This window comes from Neolamprologus brichardi, chromosome 20, assembly GCF_056152115.1.
Source record: "Neolamprologus brichardi isolate AB-2024 chromosome 20, ASM5615211v1, whole genome shotgun sequence".
Lineage (NCBI taxonomy): Eukaryota > Metazoa > Chordata > Actinopteri > Cichliformes > Cichlidae > Neolamprologus > Neolamprologus brichardi.
In genome coordinates, this window is record NC_142123.1 from 32,775,732 (window position 1) to 32,803,592 (window position 27,861).

The 27,861-nt window shown below is 40.7% G+C and overlaps 1 protein-coding gene across 1 annotated transcript in view; it reads left to right on the forward strand.

Moving 5' to 3' along the window:
* Positions 1-27,861, forward strand: part of kcnd1 (potassium voltage-gated channel, Shal-related subfamily, member 1) — an 82,155-nt gene that overhangs the window by 42,664 nt on the left and 11,630 nt on the right. The window contains exons 5-6 of the mRNA XM_087834316.1: positions 22,472-22,634; positions 24,330-24,413. Coding sequence (XP_087690442.1) covers positions 22,472-22,634; positions 24,330-24,413 — 247 coding nt within the window. The remainder of the gene's footprint in view (positions 1-22,471; positions 22,635-24,329; positions 24,414-27,861) is intronic.

A 27,861-nucleotide genomic window follows, 5' to 3' on the forward strand; every position in this document is an offset into this window, starting at 1 on the left:
AGCCGTTTAGTGTAATATGAACTATGGATGGCCACTGATATTAGAAAGTGACTAATGACTTTGACAAAGTAAAGCCGTGACACAGTTCAGGAATAATATAATCTTTTCCTGCTTTAATCATTTATCGCCTGGAGTATCATATTGATTCTGTGTTCTGCACTGCTGACTTTATAAACTCTTGTTCAGGCTTTTTTAGGTGAATCCAAAGAATGCTGAATATATATTGGTGAATGATTAGGAGTTCTATCCATCCTTCAAGTTGTTCAAGAACAATTTTAGAAGGTTCTTGGTGTCCTTGATAAATTAAAAGACTTCTTTGATGCTATATGGATCTTGATGCACAACTTTAAAGATGTTCCAGGGTTGTTTACGGGGGTCTTGCGGAACCCCTGTATGTAATTTAGGGGTTTGAGGCTTCTGGAACCTCTTATGAGATATTTTAGTTTTGTTCTAGACTTTCCTGGTGATAATCCAGAAATCCTTAGTGTGACTCCACTGGACCTTAACGCCTTGATATTCCTGTGATCCTTACAGTCATTGATTCCTTAAAAGGATTTTGGATTTTTAAGTGATTAATATTCTTCTAGGCCACTTTCCATGGTTTTTTTTCCACATTTTTCAAATGTCCTTGCTAAAGTTCTAGATATTCTCAGGGAAGGTTTGATTTGTGGGGGTTCCAAGTCTGTGGTGTTATCGCTGCTATTGGAGTTCCATGTTCTTTACGAAGTTACAATAATCCCTGTTACACAAGGAATTATGGAGGTTAGATGTTCTTGAAGAAGTTGCAGAGGAGGTGGTGTCATGAACGGTCAAGGGATTCTTTTTCCTGTTTTTTTTTTTTTTAGTGGACTTTTAAAAATCGCTTTAAGATGTTGGGATGATTTAAATTATTTAAAAGACGGCCAATGGAACAGAGTCTGTGAAGGGTCTACTCCCACTTACACCTTGTTCCATGTGACCTTAACAGCTCACAGGAGGGCAAGGTGGGTCAACAACTCTTAGGAGCACCACCAAGTTGAGTTGTCTTCAACGTGAGCACTTAAGATTTCCAGTGCATGTGACAGGCTTCAGGCAGACTTGAACTTGAATATTCTTGAAGTTGTTCCGGAAGTAGTTCAATTGAAGGCTCTCCCAACAGACTCCAGGTGGTCTGAGCTTTCATGAAGATCTTCCAGGGCCTTGATAAGTTCCAGAAGTCGTCATATAGAATTTAAATGTGTTGAAGGCCTCTTACAGTTACATTAAAGATGGCTGGAATATCTGGAAGGGATCGTCTTGTCAAAGCATCCTGCAGGTTTGAAACAGGCTTGAGGAGGTTTGACCAAGTTTCTGACAGATGACAAAATGTAAGATGAGTGTAAAATGTTTCTGTTTACATACAGAGTCAACTCTTCAGTGAAACTGGTGAACACTTCAACAGATATCTGGCAGCCAGTCAGAGAGCAACATCGTCTTTGTCAAAGCAAATGCAATGCTCATGCACACGGCAGTTTATTTATCAATGTGTCATCATTCTTTCTTTCTCTTTCCTTAGCTTTGCACTTCCCTCTTCCTCTCTCTTCGTGTACAGCTTATCTAAAACATTTAAAACATCATGTGATATTCAAATCACGTGTCTGTGTGTGTGTGTGAGCGAGAGAGAGGGAGAGACAGAGAGAGAGGTAAAAATAAACATGGAAATGTAGATTATGCAAAATGAACAAATAAAGCACATTAGAGACGCTCTGAAACAACGTGAGCTTCTTCTCAGCAACAAACACCGATGAGTTCATAACAAGGAGAGGAGTATGCAGGGGGAGGAGGAGGAGGGTAGGTGGGAGAAGGGAGAGAGCGTGGGAGATGTAAATACAGGAGAAAATGAGAGGGCAGAAAATAGGAAGAACGAGGCGTAGAAACAAAGAGAGAGAGGGAGATGTAGAAAGAAAGCAAATGATTTTATTCTCTGAACTGACGTAAAGCTCCCTGAGGTCAAAAGAAATGCCCACAAAGAACGGTATATTTGTTTTAATCTTAAATAATTGGTTTATTTGAAATGGCCTTTGCTGTGTGGAAGCTGGCATCTTCACTCTGTTTATATGAGAAACCTCCTCATTAGCAAAAATAAGTTATGCGTCATACAAAAGCAGCTCTCAGAATTATTTTTTAAAACTTGAAAACTACAAATATGTGAAATTAGAAGTTTAGAAGTGCTGCATGTGCCTTTAAAAACAGCAAAACAATAGAGCATCGCTGGTTAATTTGCCAGCACTAACATAAACTGCCTTTAGAGGACAACCTTTTCCTTCTCTCACCCCAACCGGTTGCAGCAGATGGCCCCGCCCCTCCCTGAGCCTGGTTCTGCTGGAGGTTTCTTCCTGTTAAAAGGGAGTTTTTCCTTCCCACTGTCACCAAAGTGCTGCTCATAGGGGTCATATGATTGTTGGGTTTTCTCTGTATCTATGAAGCGCCTTGAGGCGAATTGAATTGAACCCACAGAGGTGTGTCCATCAGCACTGTGGATTTAGTCACTTCACAGATCCATGCACATAGATCATCAGTGCAATCATACATGATAAAGCAGAGTTTTGGTAAATAAATGTGAGAATATATGTGCATGCCTGAGTTTGTATGATTTTCATTGTACAAGAATAGTTGTTTATTAAAAAAAAAGACAAAATCAGGAAATTATATATTCATTAGTTTGTTTATGTCTTTTTGTTTCTAGGTTCACGTCCTTCTTCATGTTTGCCTTTGTTGGCTAATTGTCTTTAGGTTTTACTTTGAAGGCTCATGTGTTGCATCTACGTACTTCCTGCCTTTTCCAGTTGCCTTCATTGTTTCCACCTGTGAATTGGTCCCAGCTGTTTCTTTTGACCATCACCCCCTTGTCTCCAGCTTATCTTGTATTTTCTTCAGTCTTTTTTATTAATTTCTTGATCTCCCTGTATTCCTAACTTTGAGTTCTGATATAATTTCTATGTTTTTGTTTGTTTCCTTGTTTGTTCTTTTAAATAGTTCATTGGTTTGTGTAACCTGTCCGACTCGAATGTCTGCATTTGGGGCCTTAAACCCAACATAACTGAACATCTTAAATGAGATTCACAAACTGGTTTTACTTTTTAATTTAAACATTGTTTTAAATTAAAAGATATTTTCCATTTTGTGATGAAGATTTTTATTGTGTGGATTTTGCTTTGTGGATGGCTAAAAAGGCTTTAATTTAATTTATTGTTTATTAAGTTTATTGTTGTGTTTTCATGTGATGTGCATCGGTTTTTTTTTTTATTGGGGGGCTGTTTTATTACCACCATTTTACTTCATGTCTTCTCTTTCAGCTCAGCCTTGCATGATTATTTATTATATTATTATATTATTATTTTATTATAAACCTGCAGCTGAGAACAAAAAGTAAAACAGCTTGCCCAAAAGAGTTATACATTTAAACTTCAACACAGCACCTGAAGCTGAATAACTTATACCAGAACATGAAGAGGTTCCTGGTTGTTCACCTGATGAGTAATGGTTGCTTTTCATGGTTTATTTGATATTTTATGTACCATTTGTCCAAAAGTGAGGACACAGAAACTGTCAGCATGTCTGTTATTTTGGGAGAGTTTTAGTTGGTTTTATTTTCAGTGTCTAGAGTCTAATAATAGCACTCTACAGCTCACTGCTCACTGCCACATCGATTCTCAGTTTATATTTATATTTCAGCTCTAAAATCTCCCAGTAGATTAAAGACTAATCAATACAGGATCATACCATTATCTTTCCAGCACACTGAGGCAAATCTGGGTCAGAACAGAACTCCATAGGTGCTATTTTTCTTTTTATTATGCCAGGGAGTGTTTGATACCCAGATAAGGCCTCGTCGATGCCGAGAATTAGGGATGTTCCTGAACTTTTTGGCAGCAGGGATGCTGACGCGCAGTGAGGTTATTGTCAGGACTTCCTAGGGTCCATTATAATGTCTAATGTTTTATTCACATCTATTTGTTTCATTCGCACAGCTCTTACCTCCTGTCTGTGTGCTGACACCAACAATCAGAGCAGTGTCGTCAGCAAACATGATGATGGTGCATTCATTTGAGTTGCATTTGGCAGGCATGTTTGGAAGCAGGTCAAACAACTATTACTGTTTTTGTCAGCAGTAAATAGGTCAAGAAGTTCAGTGCTAAAACAGAGGCCTAACGAGGATACCTCTCAAACACCAGTCAGGGCTTCCTCCTTTGAGTGGGAGTCTACATTATGTACACACCTGAATGAAGTGGCCTGCTCTAAAGGTTTTGGCCTTTTCTGATCATTTAATCGTAGTTACCTTCTAAAAACATGCTCAACATATCACAGACATCAACCATGTGGAAGGTCAGAAAACATCTGCCTGTGGGGAAAAAGTAAGAAGATTGCACCTGATCATCACTTTCCCTGCAGGTGGAAAAAAGTCATTACTAAATAACTATGAAAATAAAACTTTAAAACCTTAAATAACATTATTGAAGTCTTATCTAAAATGTCGTCCTGCATGTATTCAACAGTCAGAATATTTTCTCTGACAGTCGATTCTCTGTTTGAGCTCATCATTTGTGACAGCTGTGATTCTTGGCTGTTGGACAGATCTCTGTGCCTTCCATGCTTCCCTCTGTTTAGTTTTAGTCCCCATGTCTCAATGTTCATTGTCTTTTGACCTTACTATTTTACAACTTAGTTTTCTTTTGCATCATATTTGATCTCGCTTTGTGAGCGTCTGCTTCACCCTGATTAGTTTCACTTGGGTTTGGCTCCACCTGTGTCTCTTTCTTACCTGTGTTTACCTGTATTTTTTATTGTTGTTTTCTATTCAGACTTTGCCTTTCTTGGGGATTTCAGAACAGTAAAAAAGGCTTGCTTTTTGTTATTTAAACCTGCTCTTGGAACGTCCCTCCTGTACATTCTGGCTTATCCTTGTTTCCCTTTGACCCCTACATTTAAAGATTGGAAAAACACTTGCTAGACTAGCAAAATTAAGGTTACAGGCAACTTACAATGTACCCCTCTCTTTAAAATATAAAGTTTCTCTTATCAGCTGTCCACTTGCTTTTCCTTCTTCCCCACAACATTCAAGCCCAGCTGGTAACTTTTCAGTATTGAACACACATCTAATTTTGTTCAAATATACTCCAAACATAAGATGAGATGCATTAAGCCATGCACAACTTTTTCACTTGTGCCTCAGCACAGTAACTTCCTCATCAATCTCTGAGTCACATGGACATTTTCTACATTAGTTTGGCTGCAGAATCACAGCAGAGTGGATTGCTGCGGCTTTTGGACTCACTTCCTGTTTTCTTGGTTTCATTGAACTGTTGCAACTTTCCCAAACCAAGCCACATATAAACTGCAGAGCTGTCAGACCAGATAATGGCTTTTCATTCTTTCTAATTGAAGATGCATTACGTTGCACTGTTGATGGAGGGCAATTAGAGCAGCTCATTGTATCTATTAATATGAAGCAGATGTTGGTCATTGCTTAAAGGGCTAAACAAAGTTGTAACAAAGCACAAGTCATATTCAAGAATCCTCATAAAAACAATGCGTTCACTTGTTCCGAGGCAACACATGGTTTTTAGGTGATGAGTGGAGCTTTTGGGACAGGGTTACGCTGGACCTGATATCATATCTGGTTTATGATGAATCACTCTGAGGTCTTTATTGTGACATGGTCTGGTGGGACTGAAAGAGGAGGAAGCTGACGTCTCTGTCAGGGTTCGTTTCCTGATGAAATAAATAAGACGCCATGACGTTAGCGAGCGGACCACGTGAGCAGAGCTCGTTTTGCTCGTTAAACTTGTCCAGAATATCTCTGATGTCACTGTACAGTAGAGTTTGATTCACTTTGATCTGGATGTTGGAACTCTAAGCTTTAGATAACAACATGCTGAAAATAGACTTTCCGTCTTATTTTTGGGATTTCTTTGATTGTAGCTCACCCGTCATCGGATTCACGTGTCTGTCTGTTTATTATTTGCTTCCTTTCTCTCACAACAATCGTCCCATTTTTTCAGTTGGGTGCATTTAACATTTGTTTTATCAAAGGCTCAGTTTCAAAAACTTTGAGAGCAATTGCTGTAAGGTATTCATGCAATTGAATCTAAATGATTAATAATGAATGTAACAGACAGCAGGAGGGGATGAAGGAGGCAGTCAGATTCACAAAGGAGGGACTTTGCAATATAAAAATTCTCCCCTGTCAGTCCTGTAGTTGGGTTTTTACTACGGATGGATTGACATTTTTTTTAAGTTGTCATCTTCTGTTTAAAGCAATCAGACTGCTTTGACAAAACCTTGTTTGTCCATCATACTCCATGAGGTAAAACTATGGTTTTATAACAGAGGTCTGCTGGCTTGGATGAAAACTGTAATAATGTCACAAAAGGCTATCAGAAGGTAATGTAAAGCCACAATATTTGCATTAAAGATTATATTTTCATGGTTTTAAGGGGCGTTCTGTAACATCGGTCTGGCGAGGAAGGAGCGGCTAGCGTGTGGTGTGGGGGTTAGCTGAATAACCCGAAGCCAGTCGGTTAAATCCAATGACAGACCTTTATTCGCTGTCAGCAACATTACACCTTATAAGCCAGGTCTCCACGCCTGTAGTCGTCCGTGCATACATGCGTGGAGATTGGTATCGCCGGCGCTAGCTTGTCACAACAGTAAGGTTTCTTTTGAGAGAAAAGAACATGAGCAGCATGGAATGGCTGCCGCTAACAACACACACCCACTAGAAGACTCCCAAAGCTATCCGGTCGTTAAGTCTGATGTCACTAGCCGTGTCTGGGCCTAAACTCCGCTGCAGGTCCATATATCAAACGATCACTGTGGCATTACTGAGAGTTGAAAACTGTCTAAAGTCTTTCATCTTTAATAAAATGATCAGCGTTCTGCTCTACCAGGTGTAACAATTAAGTTTAACATCCAGGCATCCATGAAAACGGAATTTATGACATTTAACGGAGTTAGAAGTTAGCAGGAAGTTAGCTCGCTAGCTTCTATCTAAATACAATATAGCATGTCCTGACTGCGGGGTTTTGGAAACAAATTAAAACGTACAGCTCTGTTATCACTTCCAACATAAATGAAGACAGAAAACTAAACAGCAGTGACGTTTGTAGGGTTACTGAAGTTTGGCTAGCTGGTATTTAATGATGTGCTACGTGACCGCTAGTGACACAGCTATGTTAGCATAATATAAACAAGCTAACTTTTTTTCCACTCGATAAAAGTTAACGTGAGTGTTCTCGGTGGTCAGGAACAAATGTAATCGCATGGCAGGATGCTGTAAAAGGACCAAACTTCAGCCAGGAGAACAACTGAGATAATCCATCCACAATACGAGGTTAGTCATTCATATACTGCTGCATGGGCTGGGCTGTAGTTACATGCTAAGGTTTTAAAAACTGAGCTTAAATAAATGATTAGCGGTAATAAAAGCCGACTGACTGATTGACACTGACTGTTTTAGGAGCTTTTTGAGATTAAATAGAAGAAAATACAAAACATTAAACATGCTAACAGCACAAAAGCCATATTAAACGCAGACTACTTTAGGCCCGGAAGTAGGATTCGTCACGTCATCACTTAACGACCGGATTAGGGCAACCCCCCCTAGTGGTGCTATAACCCAAAAGGGTTGTTACAGTTCCCAGGGACTCAAAGCTCTTGTCCACACCTGTATTTAAAGGTGTTTACCTGAATCTAAGTGTGACAGCGGCTTTCAGCCATATGTTAGGGTTTCAGACAAGGATGCTGTCTTTGCAAAAGATGATTTCATGCAAAAACTGAAAGGGGAAAAGGTGAGATTTAAAAGGAGTAAAGGAATGCATGGAAATAAAAAACAAGAGCTTAAATAACAGAGAAAGGAATGTGAGAGAGAGGGGATGGAGAGGCAGGATTTCAGTTTGCTTAAAGAGCTGGATCTCCTTCACCAGAGGAGGAGAAAACATGGAACAACCATCCCTCCTCCTGCAACTTTCATCATCACTCTATCAATTAAACATGGCCGTGGATTACACTGGAGGAGGAGAGGAGAAAGAAAGGGAGCAGACGGAAGGAGAGCACAGGATTTAGGAAAAGGAGGAGAGGTGATGGAGGAAGGAGGGGAAAGATGAGGATGGAAAGAGGAGGAGAGCAGAGAGGCTTTTAGCAGCCTGATGTAACCCAGAATAGAAGTTTTCAGAGAGGAAAAACAAACTGAGCTGGTGATCAAACTTGTCCGGTCGATACCGGTGTCCTTGTGAAGAACAATTCAAACAGTTTGGAGGCAGAAGAGGGCACTCACGGGGAGCCATACAGGAAGCTCAAACCCCCAAATTTCACCCTTTTCCCACCGCTTTTCACTGCAGTTGTGTGAAGCATAGATGGTAAAATATTGTGTGTTCCTAGAAGCTGCATTAACTCATTTGTTTGGACACGTGGTTTCATTGCATGCAAAAGTTAATTTTCACAGAGAGCTGATAGAATGCAGGAAATGGAAAAGGCTCATTTTAGCTGTAATTATTAATGCAGCGATGACACAAATGCTCGGGATTGGATTAAAATCCCTGAAATGAAAACCTTATCCGATGGTGTTTACGTCTCGTTACGGTGTAACATCAGCGCTCGGGCAGTTTCTCTGCTGCTGTCAGTCAAACACACACAGTCAGTTGAGACCATCTTCTGATCTTCAGACCAGTTTTCTGCCTTTCAATAACAAAACTGTTGAACAAAATCATACTTTAAAGAGTTGTTGTCACCTTTAACTCTGAACTGGATTGATGAAGTGGAAGAAACTGGATGAATGAATGGATGTTCTTATTTCTCGATTTTGCTGGAGTAGCTTTGCAAGAATCCCACTTCCAGGGAAAAACAAACAGTGGAGCCTCTGCACAACCCCACCTCCTTAAAAGGTGTAAATTAGCACAAAAATTATATCTGCAAATTTGACAGCAGACATTTAAATAATGTAACGCCAATTTTGCCTGCTCATCGTGGCACATAATGGCCCGGGTGTATTTGAATATTTCATTTGATCACAATAAAAAAACCCATCACTTCTTCAGTAAACTTGCATTTAACGTCACGTTGTTGCTCAGGTCGAGTCCTGATGAGCGCGTCATGTGTGCAGCAGATGGCTGTATGAAGACATCTGTGATAACAGCTCCTCCTGGAAGACGAGGGAACCGTCGGTAACCCTGTTGGACTACGCTAGAGTCTGAGCTCTTGGGTCACAGACGAGCTTTTAAACATTGGAAAGTTGCCACATTTAATATGAATATTCATAACTACCATATTGCTGTATCAGTTTACACTCTGCTTTTGATTGCATGAAAACCATTGTATAAATACGAAGTCTGATGTGGATCAGCAGTGCTGCCAAAAATGTATTAACATATTGTTTGGATTTACATAACATCATTATTAACAAATTTGTGAAAAAATGAACCGTGCCAACATCTGTCTTGTTTGGTGTCATATTAAACCATAAAAGTACAGCAAAGCTGATGCCAACAGTTAATTATAAGCACATCTGGAAGTGTTTTTATTTAGTACGTATTTGGATTGTTTGACTGTTCAAAAAGTTTTATTTCTTACATCATAAATGAACAAATTCAAATATCTCTGAGTGTCGGGCCAGTAATCGAAATCACATATATCTATTACAGATAACTGGGAAACCACACATCCTATATTTCATTTTATATAGAATATAACTTAAAATAATTGATCTTCTGTATAACTAAGGTCAACTATAGTAACGACTGCTGTCTGGTCATCATCTTACAATTATGCTCTTTGAGACAACAGTTTCCTGAGCCGGCGCCATATGAACACAATTGAATTGCCTGCTCGTGAGTAATAACACCGATGCGTATCGCAAAGGTCCCTGGAGCTTTAACGGTATGTTTTCGCCCCGAGGCGCCTCTGGAGGTCGTTCCGGCCATGAAGGCGATGGAAGATTTGCTGTAACTCTGAGTTGGATCTTGTTGTTGTGCGGTTGTTGGTTGTTCTCACTGAGGAGATTTTGTTGAATGTTCAGCAGATTCTTTTCTTCTCCGCTGGTATTAAAAGGTCTTTTTGTGTACACACTCATGCCTTCAGCTGTTATGCTCACTGTCCCATTTTTCTTTCTAAGCTTTTATAGAAAACCCACTGGCACCTGTATTCTGGGTTGTTGGTGCAACATTTGCATGAAGGTCTTTTTAGCCAGTGAGAAAAGTTGATAAAAAAGGAATTTTTTGACACAGACAAAGATGCAAACTATGACTAACATAAGAAGCATTAGTGAAAGTCATGGAGATGAAATGAGGGAATAAAAAAGCAGGTGACATTATAGGTCACTGCAGGAGAGGATGATTGTGGTTCTGTTTTTTGTTCTTACAAAATGTTCAAAATATACAAAAAGAAAATCTGGCATCATGTTGAAGGATCTGTGATTTCAGGTCACATTGACTCCTCTCCGTGAAGAACCTGTGAAAACATTTTAGGTATGAAAGACGTTCCAACTTCCAAAGAGCAGCTGTTCTAAAAGTGGTTCTTAATTTAAAGCTTTTGGACCACGTAAACACATCAAAGTGTGATTATTTCAAGTGCTGAGTTAGTGAAGAACATACTCCATGTTTGTGATGACTGAAAGAAAAGCAGTCGAGCGCCACTCCTCTGTGTGCCTGCACGCTGTTTAAAAATCAAAAGAAAAGAGCTTAAATATCCAATCATATTAAGCTCAGTTTGAGTGGATACATTTCAACCTTCTTGTCTGTGAAGGTTCTCGGTCATCCAGGTCATCGTAGTCAAAGGAGCTTGCAAAGAAAAGCGTCTGGACTTCTTTAAGTTGCTTGAAGACGTTTCACCTCTCATCCGAGAAGCTTCTTCAGTTCTAAGGTCAAATGGTGGAGAGTCCCAGAGTTTTGAGATCCCTCCCCAGACGCCTTAACGCCCACTCACATCCTGGGCCATCTGACCTCAGGAAATCACATGATAGGGTGGGGCCAGGTTTCACAATGAGCTCACCCGAAACTCTGGCTGATTGGGACCCACACCTGCTTTCACACCTTAACTCAGGCGATTAGAGGATCATCAGGGGGTCCTTTTGTCCCTCTTTGGGGGGACACTCCCACTAGGTTTATATCTGGGACTCTCCACCATTTGACCTTAGAACTGAAGAAGCTTCTCGGATGAGAGGTGAAACGTCTTCAAGCAACTTAAAGAAGTCCAGAAGCTCCTTTGACAACCTTCTTCTTCTTTTTTTCATGTTTTCTTTTTTTTATAAATGCAAAAAGTTGGAAGATGTACAAGCTCGAAGGCTTTTCCTCATTTCGAAATAATAGTAAAATACAAATATTAAGAAATGCATTTTTAAAAGTCCTTAAATTTTCATTTCAGCTCTTCTCTCCTTCTTCCATTGTATCTGATCGGGTGGCTCTCCCTACAATTTGATTGTCCTTCCTGCTCTTCTCACTAAACTAATTATCATTGGCTGTCTGCCCCTCTATTAGATTGTGATTGGCTGGCTCCCCTATTACAGGTGGGAGATAAGGATCGGTCTCTGCGTTCCATTGGCTGACTCTGCATTATTGGATTTCTATCTGCTCCAATTGGGAAGCGGCATTTGCTTGTCTTTTAGTCCTTATGGCTGGGAATCAGTTTTTAGATTTCGAGTGACTCTCCAACCTTCTCAGTGTTTTCCATCTTTCCTCGCCAGCCTCCCCCTCTCGGCTTGTGTCTGTCTGGTCTTTGGTATCGTGGCTCGGTGCAGGATGACATAATTCAGGCCATGAAATATTTAACATACTGAGAGAGCAGCTCAGAATATTTGGGCTGACCCGTGCCTCCCGAGACACTCCCCTTTTGTAAAACCGTTATTTATGACGACGGCTGGCTCCAACTCCAGCTGCAGGGTCACTACAGTCAGATATCTGAATGAGACCGTTTTGCTCCGCTGGATTCAGGTTTTATTTCCTCCTTTTTCACGTGTATACACTGTAAAAGAGAAAAGATAAAAAAAAAACCTTCAGATTTCAGTGAAACCAACTGCAGTAAAGTGTAATTTCTTATCATTCGGCTTTGAGTTTGTCCAACTCCAACGATACATTTTTCTAACTTTAAATGCTATGAGAGTTTCTGAGGCACAACAGCTGTCATTTTTATTAATGTTGCATCTTTTACAGGGTCTCTCAGTATTTTCCATGTTAACCACTGTTCGGACCAATAAATAAATAAAGGTATAAACGATTCAGTGTTTAGCTTCTCCTGCAGATTTCTTTTCCTGTGCAGTGTGGGGGACACTTAGCCTGTAGGCACTGCTGGGTTTATAAATAACTCCCGTTTTACAGAAAATATGATTAAAAGGTTGAGTAAGTAAATAGTAAGGTCTGTATGTGACTGCTTGAGAGTTACAGATTCAGTATACGCTGTTTTTCCTCCTCTTCTCTCTCACACTTTGTTCATCTTGACCTTCTCGCCTTCTTCTTTCTCTTCCTCTTCGCCCTTCTCTTGACTGTCCTCACTCAACCTCCTCTTTCCTCCCTCCTTTCTTCCCTCCTTTGCTTCCTCCTCCTTCCATCTCCCTCCTCTGGCTTCGCGTCAAGCTACCACTCGATGTGTTGTCCTCCTCCTGCTGCAGGACGGAGACTTGGCTCCAGCAGCTGTAGATAATGACCCAGGAGAAAGAGGGGGGAGGGCGGGAAGAAGGGAGAAATGGGAGATGGCAAGAGAGATGGAGGAGAGAACAGAAAGGGTACGAGAGAGAGAGGAAGGAAATAAAGGAAATGTGTGGAGAAAGGAGGGAGCGATGCGCGGAGAGACAATATAAACTTTCTAATGCCTCTCTCGACATGCCAGCTACAAGCCCTCTAATGCTGCCATCCATTATTTAATATTAGCAGCTCCAGGCTCTCTCTCTCTCAGACACACACACACACACACACACACACACACACACACACACACACAGAGTCTTAGTTGGTTTAATCACCCCACTCTGCAGCCACAACCTTCTACATTATAAAGAGCAACTTTACTCTGAAAGCTTCGTTTTACTGACCTCTGCTGGCTGAGCATCCATCGCGGTCTGAGTGAGTTCATGGCGAGCACCTTTGGCTGAGCGGTAACTAAAAATGGAGTTTAGCAGAAATCCAGGTAATCTGAACGTCAGCTCAGCTCTGGATGAGATCTGGCTAATTTCAGATCATTTGCTTTACTAGCGGGCACTAGAAAGAGAGAGACTATTACCCCAGTACTCGCATCTCTACATTGGCTACCAGTTAAACATAGAATTGATTTTAAGGTTTTACTATTTGTTTTTAAAGCTCTCCATGGTTTGGCTCCAGGTTACATTTCAGATCTTCTTAGCCTGCACTTACCCACTCGATCTCTGCGCTCCTCCGGTCAGATGGTTTTATCAGTTTCACGCTCCCAGCTCAGATCTAGAGGTGAAAGCTTTCTCCATTGCCGCCCCGAGACTCTGGAATATTCTCCCCCCCTCCATAAAATTCTCTTCATCCTTGGAAGTCTTTAAATCGAATCTCAAGACCTACTTATTTTCCAAGGCTTTCGGATCTCTTTGATATCTTTTTTTATTCTGTCTATTTGGTCTCTTATCTTATTGGATGGTGTTGTATGTGTTTATACGTTATGTTCACATATGTGTGCTTGTGTGTGAATGTGTACAGTTTATGTACATTATATGCTATATACTCTTACATGTCTTACAATTCTTTTTTAAAATGTTTTCTTTCTATTTTAATTCTTTTATTATATTATCCCTCTGTTCAGCACTTTGGCCGACACTTGATGTCTTTTAAATGTGCTATATAAATAAAGATGACTTGACTTGACTACTAACCTGTGGTGAAGTGTAACTAAATGCTGCTTTGGCTGCAGTTAAAGTCCAGCTAAACTTCAGCTAAGCTTTGACTGATGTGCGACTTTAGTCTGGCCAGGCTTTCCCAGGCTCAGCTTTGGTCGAGCTCCAGCTCACTTTGTTTCACTTGTTCAGAGCTTTTGTTCGTCTTTTTCAGCAAACTAAATACACACTAGCAGCCTGAGATACAGCGAACGGCACTGTGCTGTTTCCATGTGGTAATTCTATGTTCATCATATGATTTGCAACTCATTTTCTGACCAGCACAAACATGTGAAATGACTCTTTATCATCAGAGATATTGATACAGTCACTCAAGAAAACATGGAAATAAATTTTTCTATCTAATTAATATTTTATTTCACGTGTTAAAGGAGGCACACGCTCTCCGTCTGTCAGAGGCACGTTGAACATCCAGGTACACGTGCCATTACACAAATGTTATTTGAATGAATACGACGGCATTCATATTCATTCATCTCCTTAATTTGTTCAGACTGAAAAACATTAAAACAAATCGTCAGCTGTAGCTTTAAAGCTGCTAACATGCTACAGCTACTGTACAATAACTGCTGCGTGTGTGTGTGTGTGTGTGTGCAGTAATACTCTTTGGGTCAGTGAATAAGTTAAACCATTAAAGTCATGTTTTTGTCTGAATGAGTTAAATATAAATCAGGCTTCATTGTGAGTCTGTGCCTTTGCACTCTGAGTACTATGTGAGCATGTATCCATATACAATGTGTGTATGCATTACAGAGGAGGTGGCTCATAGGTCGACCATGCTTTATGTTTGAGATTATTTTCTGCTGAATGGCTGCGGGCCTTCGGGCCACTCTGGGTGATGTAGTTGGTTGACCTTTTTCATTTTCTTCTCTTCTTCTTCATCTTCAGATCCACCACAGATCTATCCAGAGCTCTACGCCATATTTTTATAGATCTGCTTAAAAAGCACCTTAATTTATAAATAAGAAAAACAGGCCTGACTGGGGAATAAAAAATCTTCCACCTAATCAAACAGCCTCAGACACACTGAAGTTATTGAACCTTGATGCAAAAAAACAAAACAAAAAACTGATGCTAGAGAAAGAAAGTACAAGAACGCTGCATCGATTTTAATCATAGCGGGGAAAGTCTACCTCTGCACTAAGTGTAGCTCCTGTGGCTGCGGGTTGTGTTTACTAATAGATAATATCTGGCTCTGATACAGGATGGGAAGAAATCTTAAATAAACACTCAAGTATTGGGTCACGCTTCTTAATCTTTGAATTCAGGCGTTTTCAGTCGTATTGTCACAAGCGTATAAAATCACGCACCGGGCCACGCAGTCTACTTTTAATCATTTGGGAAAGAATAAGATGCGCTAAAGATGCGCAAATTAGTCACTTTGTGAAACGTCTCTCCTGTCAGATGTTCCACAGTCAAATATAATCAATGTTATTGCCACACTGGAGTCTTTAGAAACCACTCTGTTGCATTCTGCAGTCGCATTTCAGAGCTGATGGTGTAAATCTCACCAACAGTCTGCTAAACCGGTAACTGCAGACTGCCTGTGGCATTAACATCAGCACAAAGCTGTGCACCAGCAGCTTCAAGGCTTAGGTTTCCATGGCCGAGCAGCTTCTGCAGTGTTTAAGTGGCCCAGTACTTTAAATCCATCTGTTTTCTTACAGTTTACAGTCTTTGCAAAGAATAAAGCGAGGAGCTGCAGGCATGATGTTTCCAGAAGGATGGTGTTCGATAGCACCAAAACATCCAAACAGAAACCATGTGGATAAACGAGGAAACAGGAATCAACGAGATTCATAATTATAAATCATTTCCTGATTACATTTCATTGTAAAGCCTGTGGGCTGAGGACGCTGATGAGACTGTTTTAAGCCTTGAATTGATTTCTGTGACACAAAAATAAAAGATATGAACATATTTAATGTAACTTTAGCTGTGCGACAGCTGTGTTTTATCTTTCGGACAAGTTGGTTCCATGTTTATTGAATCTGTTTCACCGTGCTATGCCTCCATTCAACACACACTCCCTCAAACCAACAGGCAGCCGCATCAAAGCTAATTTACGGTCCATTAAAGGGGCACTGCGTGTAATGTTTGGCTCTGGACGGGGGGCCGCTGCAGATTTACTGCTGCCGTCTGGTAGTAAAAACTCACAAACACGAGGAGGACGCTTTACAGCTACGAGAGAGAAATGGAGCGTGTGCGTGTTTGTTGGTTTTAAAGGAGGAAAAGCTAAATATGTCTCATAATTTAGGTCCAGCAGTAAACAGCAAATGCACTGTAATAACAGAAAGCAAATGAGGCATGATTGCATGACATTTATCAGACAGTGCTGTTGCTGTGCCAAGCTTTGCTGTATAAAAACGTTTCATACTTTATATTTGATTAGCTATGAGTTTGAAGACAAAGAAAACAGCGATCAGCAAGAACTGACGTGACAATCGTTCAACGAATATCCACAGAATATTCAGTATATTGAGTATTCAGCCTAGATTCTCTAAGCACATAGACTGAAAACGATATTTAGGAGTATTAAAGAATATTTCAGTTTTACCGGCTGCTATAAAAGGTAGAAGATAGATCGAAAAGACAGCATCAGTCATTTTTTATTAAAAATCAAATCATTGTCAATCTGTAATTTCTTTTATATTTCACATTCACAGAGCTGAGATTTATTACTAAAAAGTTTCAACCCAGAATACTCAAGTTTATTTATTTAGCTCCAAGAGCATCACGAGTTGCTGCTTTATATCGTAAAGTAAGGACCACACAGTATTAGAAAGAAATTATCCAACGATCAGATCCTGTATAAGCAAAGACTTAGGAACAGTGGGAAGGAAAAACTCCCTTTTAACAGGAAGAAACCTCCGGCAGAACCAGGCTCAGGAAGGGGCGGGGCCATCTGCTGTGATTGGTTGGGGTGAGAGAAGGAAGACAGAATAAAGACATGCTGTGGACAGAGACAGAGGCTGTATCCCAATTCAGGGTCTGCAGCCTCAACGATCCTCAAGGGCCGCGTACTTAAAGACCGCTAAGGCCGGAAGTGCGAGGCTTGTGAAATGGGACGGTCTAGCCTCCGTCGCGCTGCCCAGGTTGCCTAGCAACCATGATACTAACAGCTGGAAACGTTTCATACAGCTTTGTTTGACAGAAATGAAGGAGAAAATCTTTTGTTCATTTGTTTGTTTCTACATGAGCTTTGATCATTCTCTGATTAAGCTCAGCTATTGAACGGCGTATATTTTAAAGTAAAGGCTTTAAAACCAAGTTAGTACAAACGTCACTAATGTCACATAACTTTGCCGACATGTGACCAACAGGAATGTTTTAATGTTCTTCGTTATTAAACATTTTCACATAAATAAGTGACATAATATTCAGTATTTACTTAAAGTTTACTCTTCGGGCGCCCCTCATCCGCCGTTTTTTTCGGCAAAATTATCCACACCCACCGCCGCGCTATGCATTCTGGGATATGTTGGGCCACGAAGTCTACACCGCCACAGCCTTAAAATTCAGGGAAATGAAGGACGCATTTGAGGGCCGCATTTCGAGCAGCCTTCGAATTGGGACAGCCTTCGTTGCGTCGCTGTGACGTAATCGGCCTTAAAATGCGGCCTTTAAGGCTGCAGACCCTGAATTGGGATACAGCAAGAGATTACTACAGTCCCCATGATGCAGTCCCACAGGAGGCTAAGTCTATCTGCTATTTGGTTTGTGGGACACACCTTAAAATGCACGTAGTGGATGTCAGTAATACTAACAGACAGGTATATGCTTGAACCCATCTCTGTTGTCTCAAGCCCTTCTATCCAAAAACAGGAAAAAGCTCATGAACATTTGGGGTTTTCTGACTCGATGAGTGATGTGCTGAGCTGAATATTAGTTTCACAGCTGCTTAACGTGGCTGATTTAAAGCGTTTGTATCATCCTCTTGTTACACCTGAAAATCCATTTGTGCTGCCGCCTGTAATACTGCAGCTTATAAATGTTGTTTTCCTGTATACGGCTGCGCTCACCACTTGAAAAACAAAATCATTTTACAAGTTTTAATGAGAGTTTTGAAGCATCTGTGATAAGATGGCTATTAGAAGTTGGTTCGAATTGGATTTTTTCTGTAAATCCATACAAATCGCCTCTGAAATCTAATTTAGTTTTCAACATTTGCGAGGAAATGTAAATTTGTTGTTGAACTGATTAAATTGCAGCACCCGCGGGGGGAAAATGACTTGGCTGTTAGGGCACCTCTAACGATGGTAGCACCTGATGAATGTGCAGGCTCTTTCTTCCTTCTTCAACAATTGCATGAATCACAGGGTCCATAAAGTGGAGGCTAATGAGGCTGCTGTTCCAGCTGTACGGAGTTAAACAGCTGGCAGATGCTCCGGTCGGCCGTCTGCCCGTCACAGAGCGCTTCGTTTCCATTTACATTCATTTGCATTCTGAGCTGTACTCACACGGCTGGCAGCAGCTCGTTGCCTGTTTTCCCATCTTGTTCTACAGCATCAGGAGTTGTAGGAAGCTGGCAAGTTTATGACTTCGCCCTTCATCAGTATCTCGGGTTAAAGTCCTGAACTATGCTGCTGTCTGAAAATGAGATTTCTGAGATGTTTTTTATGCTCTGAGGTTTTCTCCTGTGAAAATTTTGTGCCAGCACCACAGAAACAAAGCCAATAGAGGTTATTTAGGAGCATACTAATATCCTGATGGTGACGCTGCCACAGTCATAAAGACTTGAAGTGGCCTGGCATAAATCTACCACAGTGCACGAGCTCCAGAAAGGGAAGACTCACAACTCGTTTTTGTTTACTTAGCTTTAACATGTTGGTTAGATGTAGGCAGCAGGGTTTAGTCACTGTGTTGGTCTATGACGTTTGATCTTATAGTATCTGTGTGTCCATGTGTGCTGTTACATCTGTGTCTTAGGCTACGTCCACACGTACACGGGTATTTTTGAAAACTGAGATTTTCCGTTTTCGTTTTAAAAAATAATCCCGTCCACACGTAAAGACAGAAATGAAGGAAAACGCTGCTAGGAACATGCCAAAGCAGCAGGTGGCGCTATATTCCTAACCGTGTAGAAATGTTGGCCAATCAGAAGTCTAGAAGCCTCGGTGGGAAAAAGTAAACAAAGCTGGGGCATAGAAGCAGAACTGAGTCGTATGTGTGGAGGGACAGTAACTGTGTGTGTATATGTAAGCATTTAAACACTGCAGAGACAATTAACAGTAACAGTATTGTAGAAATTCATTTCACCAAAACAATAACGTGGCGCACAGTGTGACGTCAAAAAAGGCGCACACCTTTGATGCTGCGTTTTCTTCATTTTTCTCATCCACACGAAAATGCAAAAACAGAGTTTTCAAAAATATCCACCCTGGCCGGAGTTTTTAAAAATCTCAGTTTTCAGTGACCAAAAACGCCGTTTACGTGTGGACGAAAGGTGCAAACGCATAGAAAAATCTGCGTTTTCAAAAATACCCGGGTTAGTTTCATGTGTCTGTATTTGTCTGTTTCCCTCACTGCTGTAGTTCTTTGTTACCTTTTATTAGACGTTACCTGTTGCTTTACTTCCACCTCCTTGCCTACCTGTGTTTCATGTCATGTTTGTCCTCGTGTCCTCCATATGTTCCTCTTTGCATTTCCACTGTTGAGATTAAGCCCAGAGATGAAAACGAGATGAAATATAGTAAAATTTAAATATTAGTTTTGGGTATCGGACCCTAGGCTGTATATTTTTCTGTAAATTGCACACTTTTGACACATACATATGCTTTAAAATGTCATTAAATTGTAGTTTGTGCTTATTTTACAAACCTTGAAGTAAAAATTATGTAAAAACGTGAGAAATGATGAATGAGGGAGGATGCAGATACAGGCCTCTCTGATGTTCAGTTCGGTTAGAGATCCGGCACAGATTCATCCTGGCTGTTTGGCCACAGTCTGACGTCTCCGTCGATTCTTCTGAGTGCTTTTTGCCAACAATTACAGATGACTTCTGTTCCTCTCTGCCCTCTGTTATCTCCATCGATCTGCTCCCAGCTGCCAATATGTCTCCCGGCTGAGGACACTGGAGGTTCAGTAAAACTGACCCGCGTGCCGTCAGCACGCCCTCGGCTCCCGGCGAATTACAGTCAGTGATGCACTCTCCTCAGCCATGAGTCCAGTGGATTTAAGAATAAGCACAGAGCTGGGTGAAAGATGCATCTGAACAATTAACTGCATATCACTTAGCTAAAGTCTTTTAGCTTTGGAGAGTGGAAAGTCGAGCAGCGAGTGGGCCTAAGAGATCCATATTAGTGGTTTCAGAAGTCTTTGTGCTTTATGTGAGGGACGCGGTGGGACGCAGGTCTGAGCTGATGTTTGGAAGTGTGGAAATTCTGGTTTCAAAAAGCGGAGGACCAGGTTTGGTGAGCATGTTCTGGCTCATACTTCCAGCTTCTCAAACATGGCTTTTAGCACACGGTGTTTGTCTTTCAGCACCGCTGCATAATGTTTAGCTTTCAGAGTCCAGGTCATTTGAAAACAAGGCCTCGAACTAACCACAGAGTAAACCGATTAATAGAGAAGAAAGGAAATCAGCAAACACACACTGATACCACCGAAGGTCTGTCTTTAACACCTCGATACAGAAATGTTGATCCAGTAAGAGAGCAGATGAGGAACCTGGGATTTTCTCGATGATTAAACTTCAGGATGTTCTGGCTCCATGCGGACCATCTCTGCACTTTATACCACGAGGTAAAGTGTAGGTTATATGGACTATAAAGGAAAGCTATGAAGGAATGAGGGAAAAATGCAAATCATTCTTCAGTACATGTGGAATTAGATTTAGAAAACAGGATTTATGCCAAGAATGAGAAGCAATTCATTATGAAACTCATCTTCAGGAGGAGCAACTGCACAGCTTCAAAATTAGCTTTAAAGTTTTGAAAAATAATAAAATGGCTTGTAAGATTTGAGCAGCACACAGCAGACAAGGTCGCGGCCTTATTTTGAGAAGGATGGATATATAATCTGCTGCAGCAGGTACACGAGCAGAGAGCTGCAGCTCATTACCTACAGATCTGATTTACTGTACAGCCTGTGCTGATTTGCGTATGTGTAATATCAAGAGTTAAATCCACAGTGAGACAGACACCAGTTAAAAAAACGGGAACGTGTTCTTACAAATTAATCATTTAATCAGCTGGAAAGAAATCATTTCTTTGAGTAATAATGATTGGTACACAGTTCACTGAGGACTTAATTATAATCACAACTTTATGAGAGATTTTACGTCTCTTTGGAGAAACTTTCTTTTGATGCTAAAAGAAGCACAAATAAATGCTACAGCAGCATTTCAAAGTTATTGTGTGATAATGTTTCATTTCAGATCCTAATACAAAGTACAGGTAGGTTAGGAAGCAAAAAGGAAACGTTAATGAAACATGGTGCAGTTTTTTTTAAGTTTTCCCATAAAATAAACTAAGCTAAAAAAAAAAAGTGTAATTTTAAATGGATATATATGAATATGCATCTGACTCAGAGCCATTTACATATCACTGAGTCCTACTCAGAGACTGCATATGAAACAATGACATAACTCCAAAAATGGAAACCTGTCCAAACACCTTAAAACAAAAAGTAGTCCTGCTGTGAAAAATGACCTTTGGCTCCTTTGATCCACTTCTCCTGATGAGTTTATGGTTTCATCTGCCCATTTCAAGCCTTATTAGATATAACATGATGTTCATTTTTCAAATATGATCCCCTTTAAAGTCAAAAAGCACAACAGAGCCAAGTATGCTTCATACTACCTTGTGATTAACCAGCGGCTATCATACGAGCACGCCGCGGCCCGTGATTCCTCAGGCTCTGCTTTAATAAAGAAAATAAATAAATAAATATAATAAATAAAGAAAGGAAGAAAACTTTTCAAAAATGAGACTTTGGCTGCATCATCCAACGGCACTTCTTAAAGCGGAGGACGGATTGCTGATCATATCTCTCTGAATATTTACTTAAAGAAACCAAGTAAACAGGTGAAGCTGAGCATCAATCAGCTTCTAGCTGTTGACTGGTTTGTGTAGTAAACTGTTGACTGGTGCAGCTGCAGGTTTCTCCCGTCGGTGTGTCTGAGCAGAATCACACAAAGCATCCTGGCCTCCTGCCAGCTCTCTAATCTCTTCCTCCTCCTCCTCTTACTCGTCCTCGTCTCACTACCTGTGATTTATGGCTGAGCACAATGAAAGGTGAAGGCTGCGTGAGGCAGCGACCAGGAATTTGTGAGTGTGTGTGTGAGCAGCTTTTCAACACTGGTACTGTAATCTTGTGGAGGACTCGCCTATTTATCTTTTAACTAATACCACAGATTGAAAAAAACCCTCTAAAATCAAATAAATATCCAGTTTCAGTGATTCGTGTTAGTGGAAACATTTTCCCAGTATTGAACTTTGTTTGTCTAAATTATGTTTATGTAGTAAATTGCAGCCTCAAAGTTTATTGGAGGGACATAATGCTATTTATGTAACGATCACCATGAAGAAGTCGTCTTCTTGCTTAACCTCCTGCTTGGAATCAATGGATTCATTTATTCAGAAACTTCATATGAAAAATGTTTTCTCTCTGCAGATATGGAGACATGGTCCCAAACACCATCGCGGGGAAGATCTTTGGATCGATCTGCTCTCTGAGCGGCGTCCTGGTGATCGCCCTTCCTGTACCCGTCATCGTGTCCAACTTCAGCCGGATCTACCACCAGAACCAGCGAGCGGACAAGAGGAGAGCACAGCAGGTCTGATTCTGACGTTTCAGTATCGAGCTGCAGCGTCTAGGTTCTGATGCAGGTTTAAGACAACACAAATAAAAACCATGTAACTAAACATCCACCTTTGACCTCTTCAAGCTCCACCCATCCACGCTGTCTTCTGGGATGAGTCTAATCAGATACTGCGGCCTTTAAAACAAAATCCCTTTATGATTAAAGTTGGCTGAAAACTTTTGTTTTCAGAGATACCTCATTTCAGCCATGCGTTGATTCATTCAGTGTTGCCAACTTAGCGACTTTGTCGCTATATTTAGCGAGTTTTCAGACCCCCTAGCGACTTTTTTTCTAAAAAAAGTCGCTAAAAAAAGACGTGAAAGCGCATATCGCTTTTACTCTCAACAAGCAGCGGGTGCTGTAACGCAGTCAGTTCTTCTTTTACTCTTATGCTGTTTTGTGGATCAGGTTTAAAACTACTTATAAACACACACACACAAAGTAACTCCACCAGAGTGCCTATTTCAGGTCACTTTTGCCGGTCCAAGCCCGGGTAAAGGAGCAGGGTTGGAATTGTGACATTAAAAAAAAAACAAAAATTGCTAAAATAAATTTAATTTGTAGTTCTAAATAAATTCTAAATGCATTTAGGACGTTTTTTACTCACTTTATGTCTCGTCCACGATGTTATTTCTCTCTCCAACAGCGTAGGTTACAATTATATTAGCATGACCAATTATGCAAATTAGGTGATGACGTCATTTAGCGACTTGTAGTGACTTTTAGGACAGCCAATAGCGATTTTCCTTACTGAGGAGTTGGCAACACTGGATTCATTTACTCACTGAGCAGTTATCTTTTGACTGAGGTCTAGCGAACATCTAACAGGCCCAGGCAACCCTTTAAGGCCATCGCCTTTCAGTGCTTCCGTTCTGGCCACTTGCCATTTAGGATCGACACCGGCGTGAAAAATCAGGTCATTTTTTTGCTTTTTGGGTGGAGTCATAAAATGTTTAATACACTGCACAAACAGAAAGAGCAAGTCAAGATAAGCAGCGTCGCTGCTTCATCCCACTTTTGATAAATGAAACCAAAATATGTTGAAACTGTGTGCTGCTTTGTCTGTGTGGGTTCTCAGCCATCCAGGTCAAGATAATCTAAGTTTCTTGGAGATTTTTCTCTCATCCGAGAAGCTTCTTCAGTTCTAAGTTCACTGAACTGTGCTGCTTTCTTCTCCTGGTGTTGTGCACCAATACTGCACCCGGCCAATAGGAGGCAGCTGTGATAGTTTGGCTTGACTTCTGTGTAGCTGTCATGCCCATCAGTTTTCATTTTTATTCTTTGGGTTACCCTAAACGTACATGTGGTGCATCTTTATGCTTCTATTGTATCGAAGTGGTTTATATCTGGGACTCTCCACCATTTGACCTTAGAACTGAAGAAGCTTCTCGGATGAGAGGTGAAACGTCTTCAAGCAACTTAAAGAAGTCCAGACGCTTTTCTCTGCAAGCTCCTTTGACTTCTATTGTATCAGCTGAAAAAATAAAGTTTTATTGAAAAGCACCTTTAAAGCCTGAAAACTGGAGCTTTGCAGCAAAAATTGCAATTCACCTGAAAAATTATGAGTTTAGAGACAGATGATGTGCTACAGTGTGTGTGTGTGTGTGTGTGTGTGTGTGTGCGTGTGAGGCGCTGACGCTGCTGTATTCCTGTATTTCTGTCAAACAGAAAGTGCGCTTGGCTCGGATCCGCATGGCGAAGAAAGGAACAACCAACGCCTTCCTCCAGTACAAAGAAGACCGAGGGCTCGGGGTGAGACACACAATCATGGACACTCACACTAACAGTGGATGATTTCTCACTGTCAGGGCAGAAGGCTGGATTACACTCGGGTTAACTCAGAAAGTTGTGGAAAGGTAAGGAGAGATAAAGGGACTAAAGACAGAGTGGAAAACACAAAGTCACATAAACCACAACAAACAAGATAAAAATCAAATAAAAGTACAGCCGAAGAGGAAGCTGGCTGCTGTGTGGGGCCAAACTTTATAACTGTTAAACCCACAAATAAATCTGAGCCTGCAAATACATTTTACATGAGATCTTAACAAGGCATCGAATGTGCTGACTTTCAGCAGCTGCGAAAATTTGTCTTGACCTGAAGCATCTCGGTCTGTTCAGTAAAAACCACCATGCACGAGGCCTCAGAAGCTGCATGTAGCTTCTCACTTTCCTGTAGTTTAGTGTTTAAGTGTCCCACACACAGATGTGTGCAGTATACTGTGAACAGAGAGATCTTCAGGCCACATGTACATGCAATACATTTGAGGATGACGATGTTTACTTCTGCATACATCATCCAGCGTCATAAATACCTTCATCATCCATCATTTCTGTAATGAGATTTCCAGGATGTTTGACCTTTAAATTCAGGAAATCTTTGTCCCCTTGGTTTTGCTAATCATGACAGCACTCTTACAGGCATGCATCCACTCCATAAACATAATGTATGCGAAGGAGCTACTGCAGACCAACACCTTTAGGACCACAGATATCTGAACCCATAATATGGTTCACTAGGATCCTGCTGATCATGACTTATCTATACTTTAGCTGCAGTAAGCCAGACGTCTCACAGTGCATTTCAGGACGCTGTCACGGTGCTGGGTTGGTTGACCCAGTGCTTTGAGTTCAATATATCTGGATGGTTTATGATTTATGTTTAAATTAATTTAAGCTCATTCTGTTTCCCTCAGGTTGCCCTGTTATAGTTCATTGTTTATTAGAGTCCCCTTGTGTCTTCGTCTCCCTCGCTCTTCATGTGTTTCAGTAATGTCTTTGTTTGTGTTTCCCCCAGCCGTCATCTTCTGTTTCCATGTCTCGTCTCCAGCCCCCTTTTCCCTCTGTGTGTTTATAGTGAATGTTCCTCTTCGGTTCGTCATTTTAAGTCTGCGTGTCTTAATGTTTCCTGTTTTATTTTGAAGAGGTCTGGTGTTCCATGTTCAGTGTGTTTAGTTTCACTTCCCTGTGGCGTCATTGGCTGCATCCCAATTCAGGGTCTGCAGCCTCAACGGTCCTCAAAGGCCGCGTAATCAAAGACCGCTAAGGCCGGAAGTGCGAGGCTTGTGAAATGGGACGGTCTAGCCTCCGTCCCGCTGCCCAGGTTGCCTAGCAACCATAATACTAACAGCTGGAAACGTTTCATACAGCTTTGTTTGACAGAAATGAAGGAGAAAATCTTTTGTTCATTTGTTTGTTTGTTTCTACATGAGCTTTGATCATTCTCTGTAAGATTAAGCTCAGCTATTGAACGGCGTATATTTAAAAGTAAAGGCTTTAAAACCAAGTTAGTACAAACGTCACTAATGTCACATAACATTGCTGACATGTGGCCAACAGTAATGTTTTAATGTTCTTCGTTATTAAACATTTGCACATAAATAAGTGACATAATATTCAGTACTTACTTAAAGTTTACTCTTCGGGCGCCCCTCATCCGCCGTTTTTTTTCGGCAAAATTATCCACACCCACTGCCGCGCTATGCATTCTGGGATATGTTGGGCCACAAAGTCTACACTGCCACGTCCTTAAAATTCAGGGAAATGAAGGACGCATTTGAGGGCCGCATTTCGAGCAGCCTTCGAATTGGGACAGCCTTCGTCGCGTCGCTGTGACGTAATCGGCCTTAAAATGCGGCCTTTAAGGCTGCAGACCCTGAATTGGGATACAGCCATTATGTTCATTTAATCAGCTGTTTCCCCGTGTGTTTCCACTCCCCCTGATCACCTCCTTTATGTATTTAGTCTTCATTCCTCATCCGTTTTTCCTGCTATGTTTCCAGGTGAAAGTATTCATCATGTTTCAGGTGTCCGTGTCCACTTTCAGGTCTTTTATGTTAAGCTTTAGTTCACCCAGTTTAGGTTTCGCCCTCGCTCTGCCCTTTTGTTTGTATTATTTTTTTTTCCTCAAATATTTTTATAAAATTTTCTGCATTCATTTTTACAAAAGAGAAATTAAACAATATGCCGTTTTCTTTTTGAAGAACATAAAACAATATGAAACATACACTCCCACCTTATAGTTATAGGAGTACCAGTGGGTGTACAAAAAGAAAAAAGAAAGGGTCCAATCTAATAATACAAATAGTAAACCCTGGAGTACAAGATAACGGTTCCTGAGTGTACAAGAGAGATGTGGAGAGTTTGTTTGTATTATTTTGACAGCCTTAATAAACAGCTCATGTTTTTTTGTCTCTTGGTGTGTCTGCACTTGGGTCCACCTCCTCACTCCACACTTCAGCTTCTGCGACTGTGACACGCCCGTCTTTGACTCAGCTAAACAAAGAAGTCCCTGTGATTTACACGACTAAAATGATATTTTCCCCTCTATTTGTCTTTATAATTTCCCTCAAATAGCACACATCATTGTCATGTTTAGCGTTAAAGCTCAGTGGACTTAATAAATATGTTAAACTGTCTAGCAAAATTCATTCTATATTTTTGACATTACACCAGCTAAAGCTATAAGCCTGCCTGTTTTTATTTTTAATGACTAACAGAACGCAAAAAGAAAGTCAAGCTTGAAGGATTTCCAGCTCAAAAACAGGACCGTGACAATTATTACAGTGAAATATATTAATTGTGTAAATATAGCTATTTTGTAAAAATGTGGATTTTGTCCATTAACAATGTTTTTCTTGGAAAATAGTAAATCCATCCATCAAACTTGTTTCCTTTTTAAGCGGCAGGTACCAGTAACTATCCAGAGTTTTCTGAAAGTTTGAAGATTTTCTTGTGAGTTGTTTTCTTCGAAATCCCCCCAAACAGTCATTTTAGTTCTCATCTGCAAATTGAATTCAATATTTAATTTTTAGAAAAGTGAGCTGCAGATTTAATGAGTTCTGACACGCTGAGGTGAGGCAAGACTAAGAGAGAGGCAGCAAAACAAAGAGCGCTTCAGACCCTCAGACAGACGAAGAGCTGCTGCTTCAGCAGTTTGGTGATTCGCTAATAACAAGCGCATGAGGAGAGTTTCCCCAGCAGCAACTTGGCAAACGAGCAGTGGAACCTGATCACTGTCCACGATGCAACAGACACAAACAACAGCGTACTGTGAAGATTTAAATCAGACGGTTAGATACTTTACTGATCGCACAAGGCAAATTCAGTCGTTTCAGGATCCTGCACAGTTTGTTGTTTTGCACATAACAAAAGGCGGATAATTGGTGTTTTTTTCCTCGACACATAGAAACCTTTCAAATGA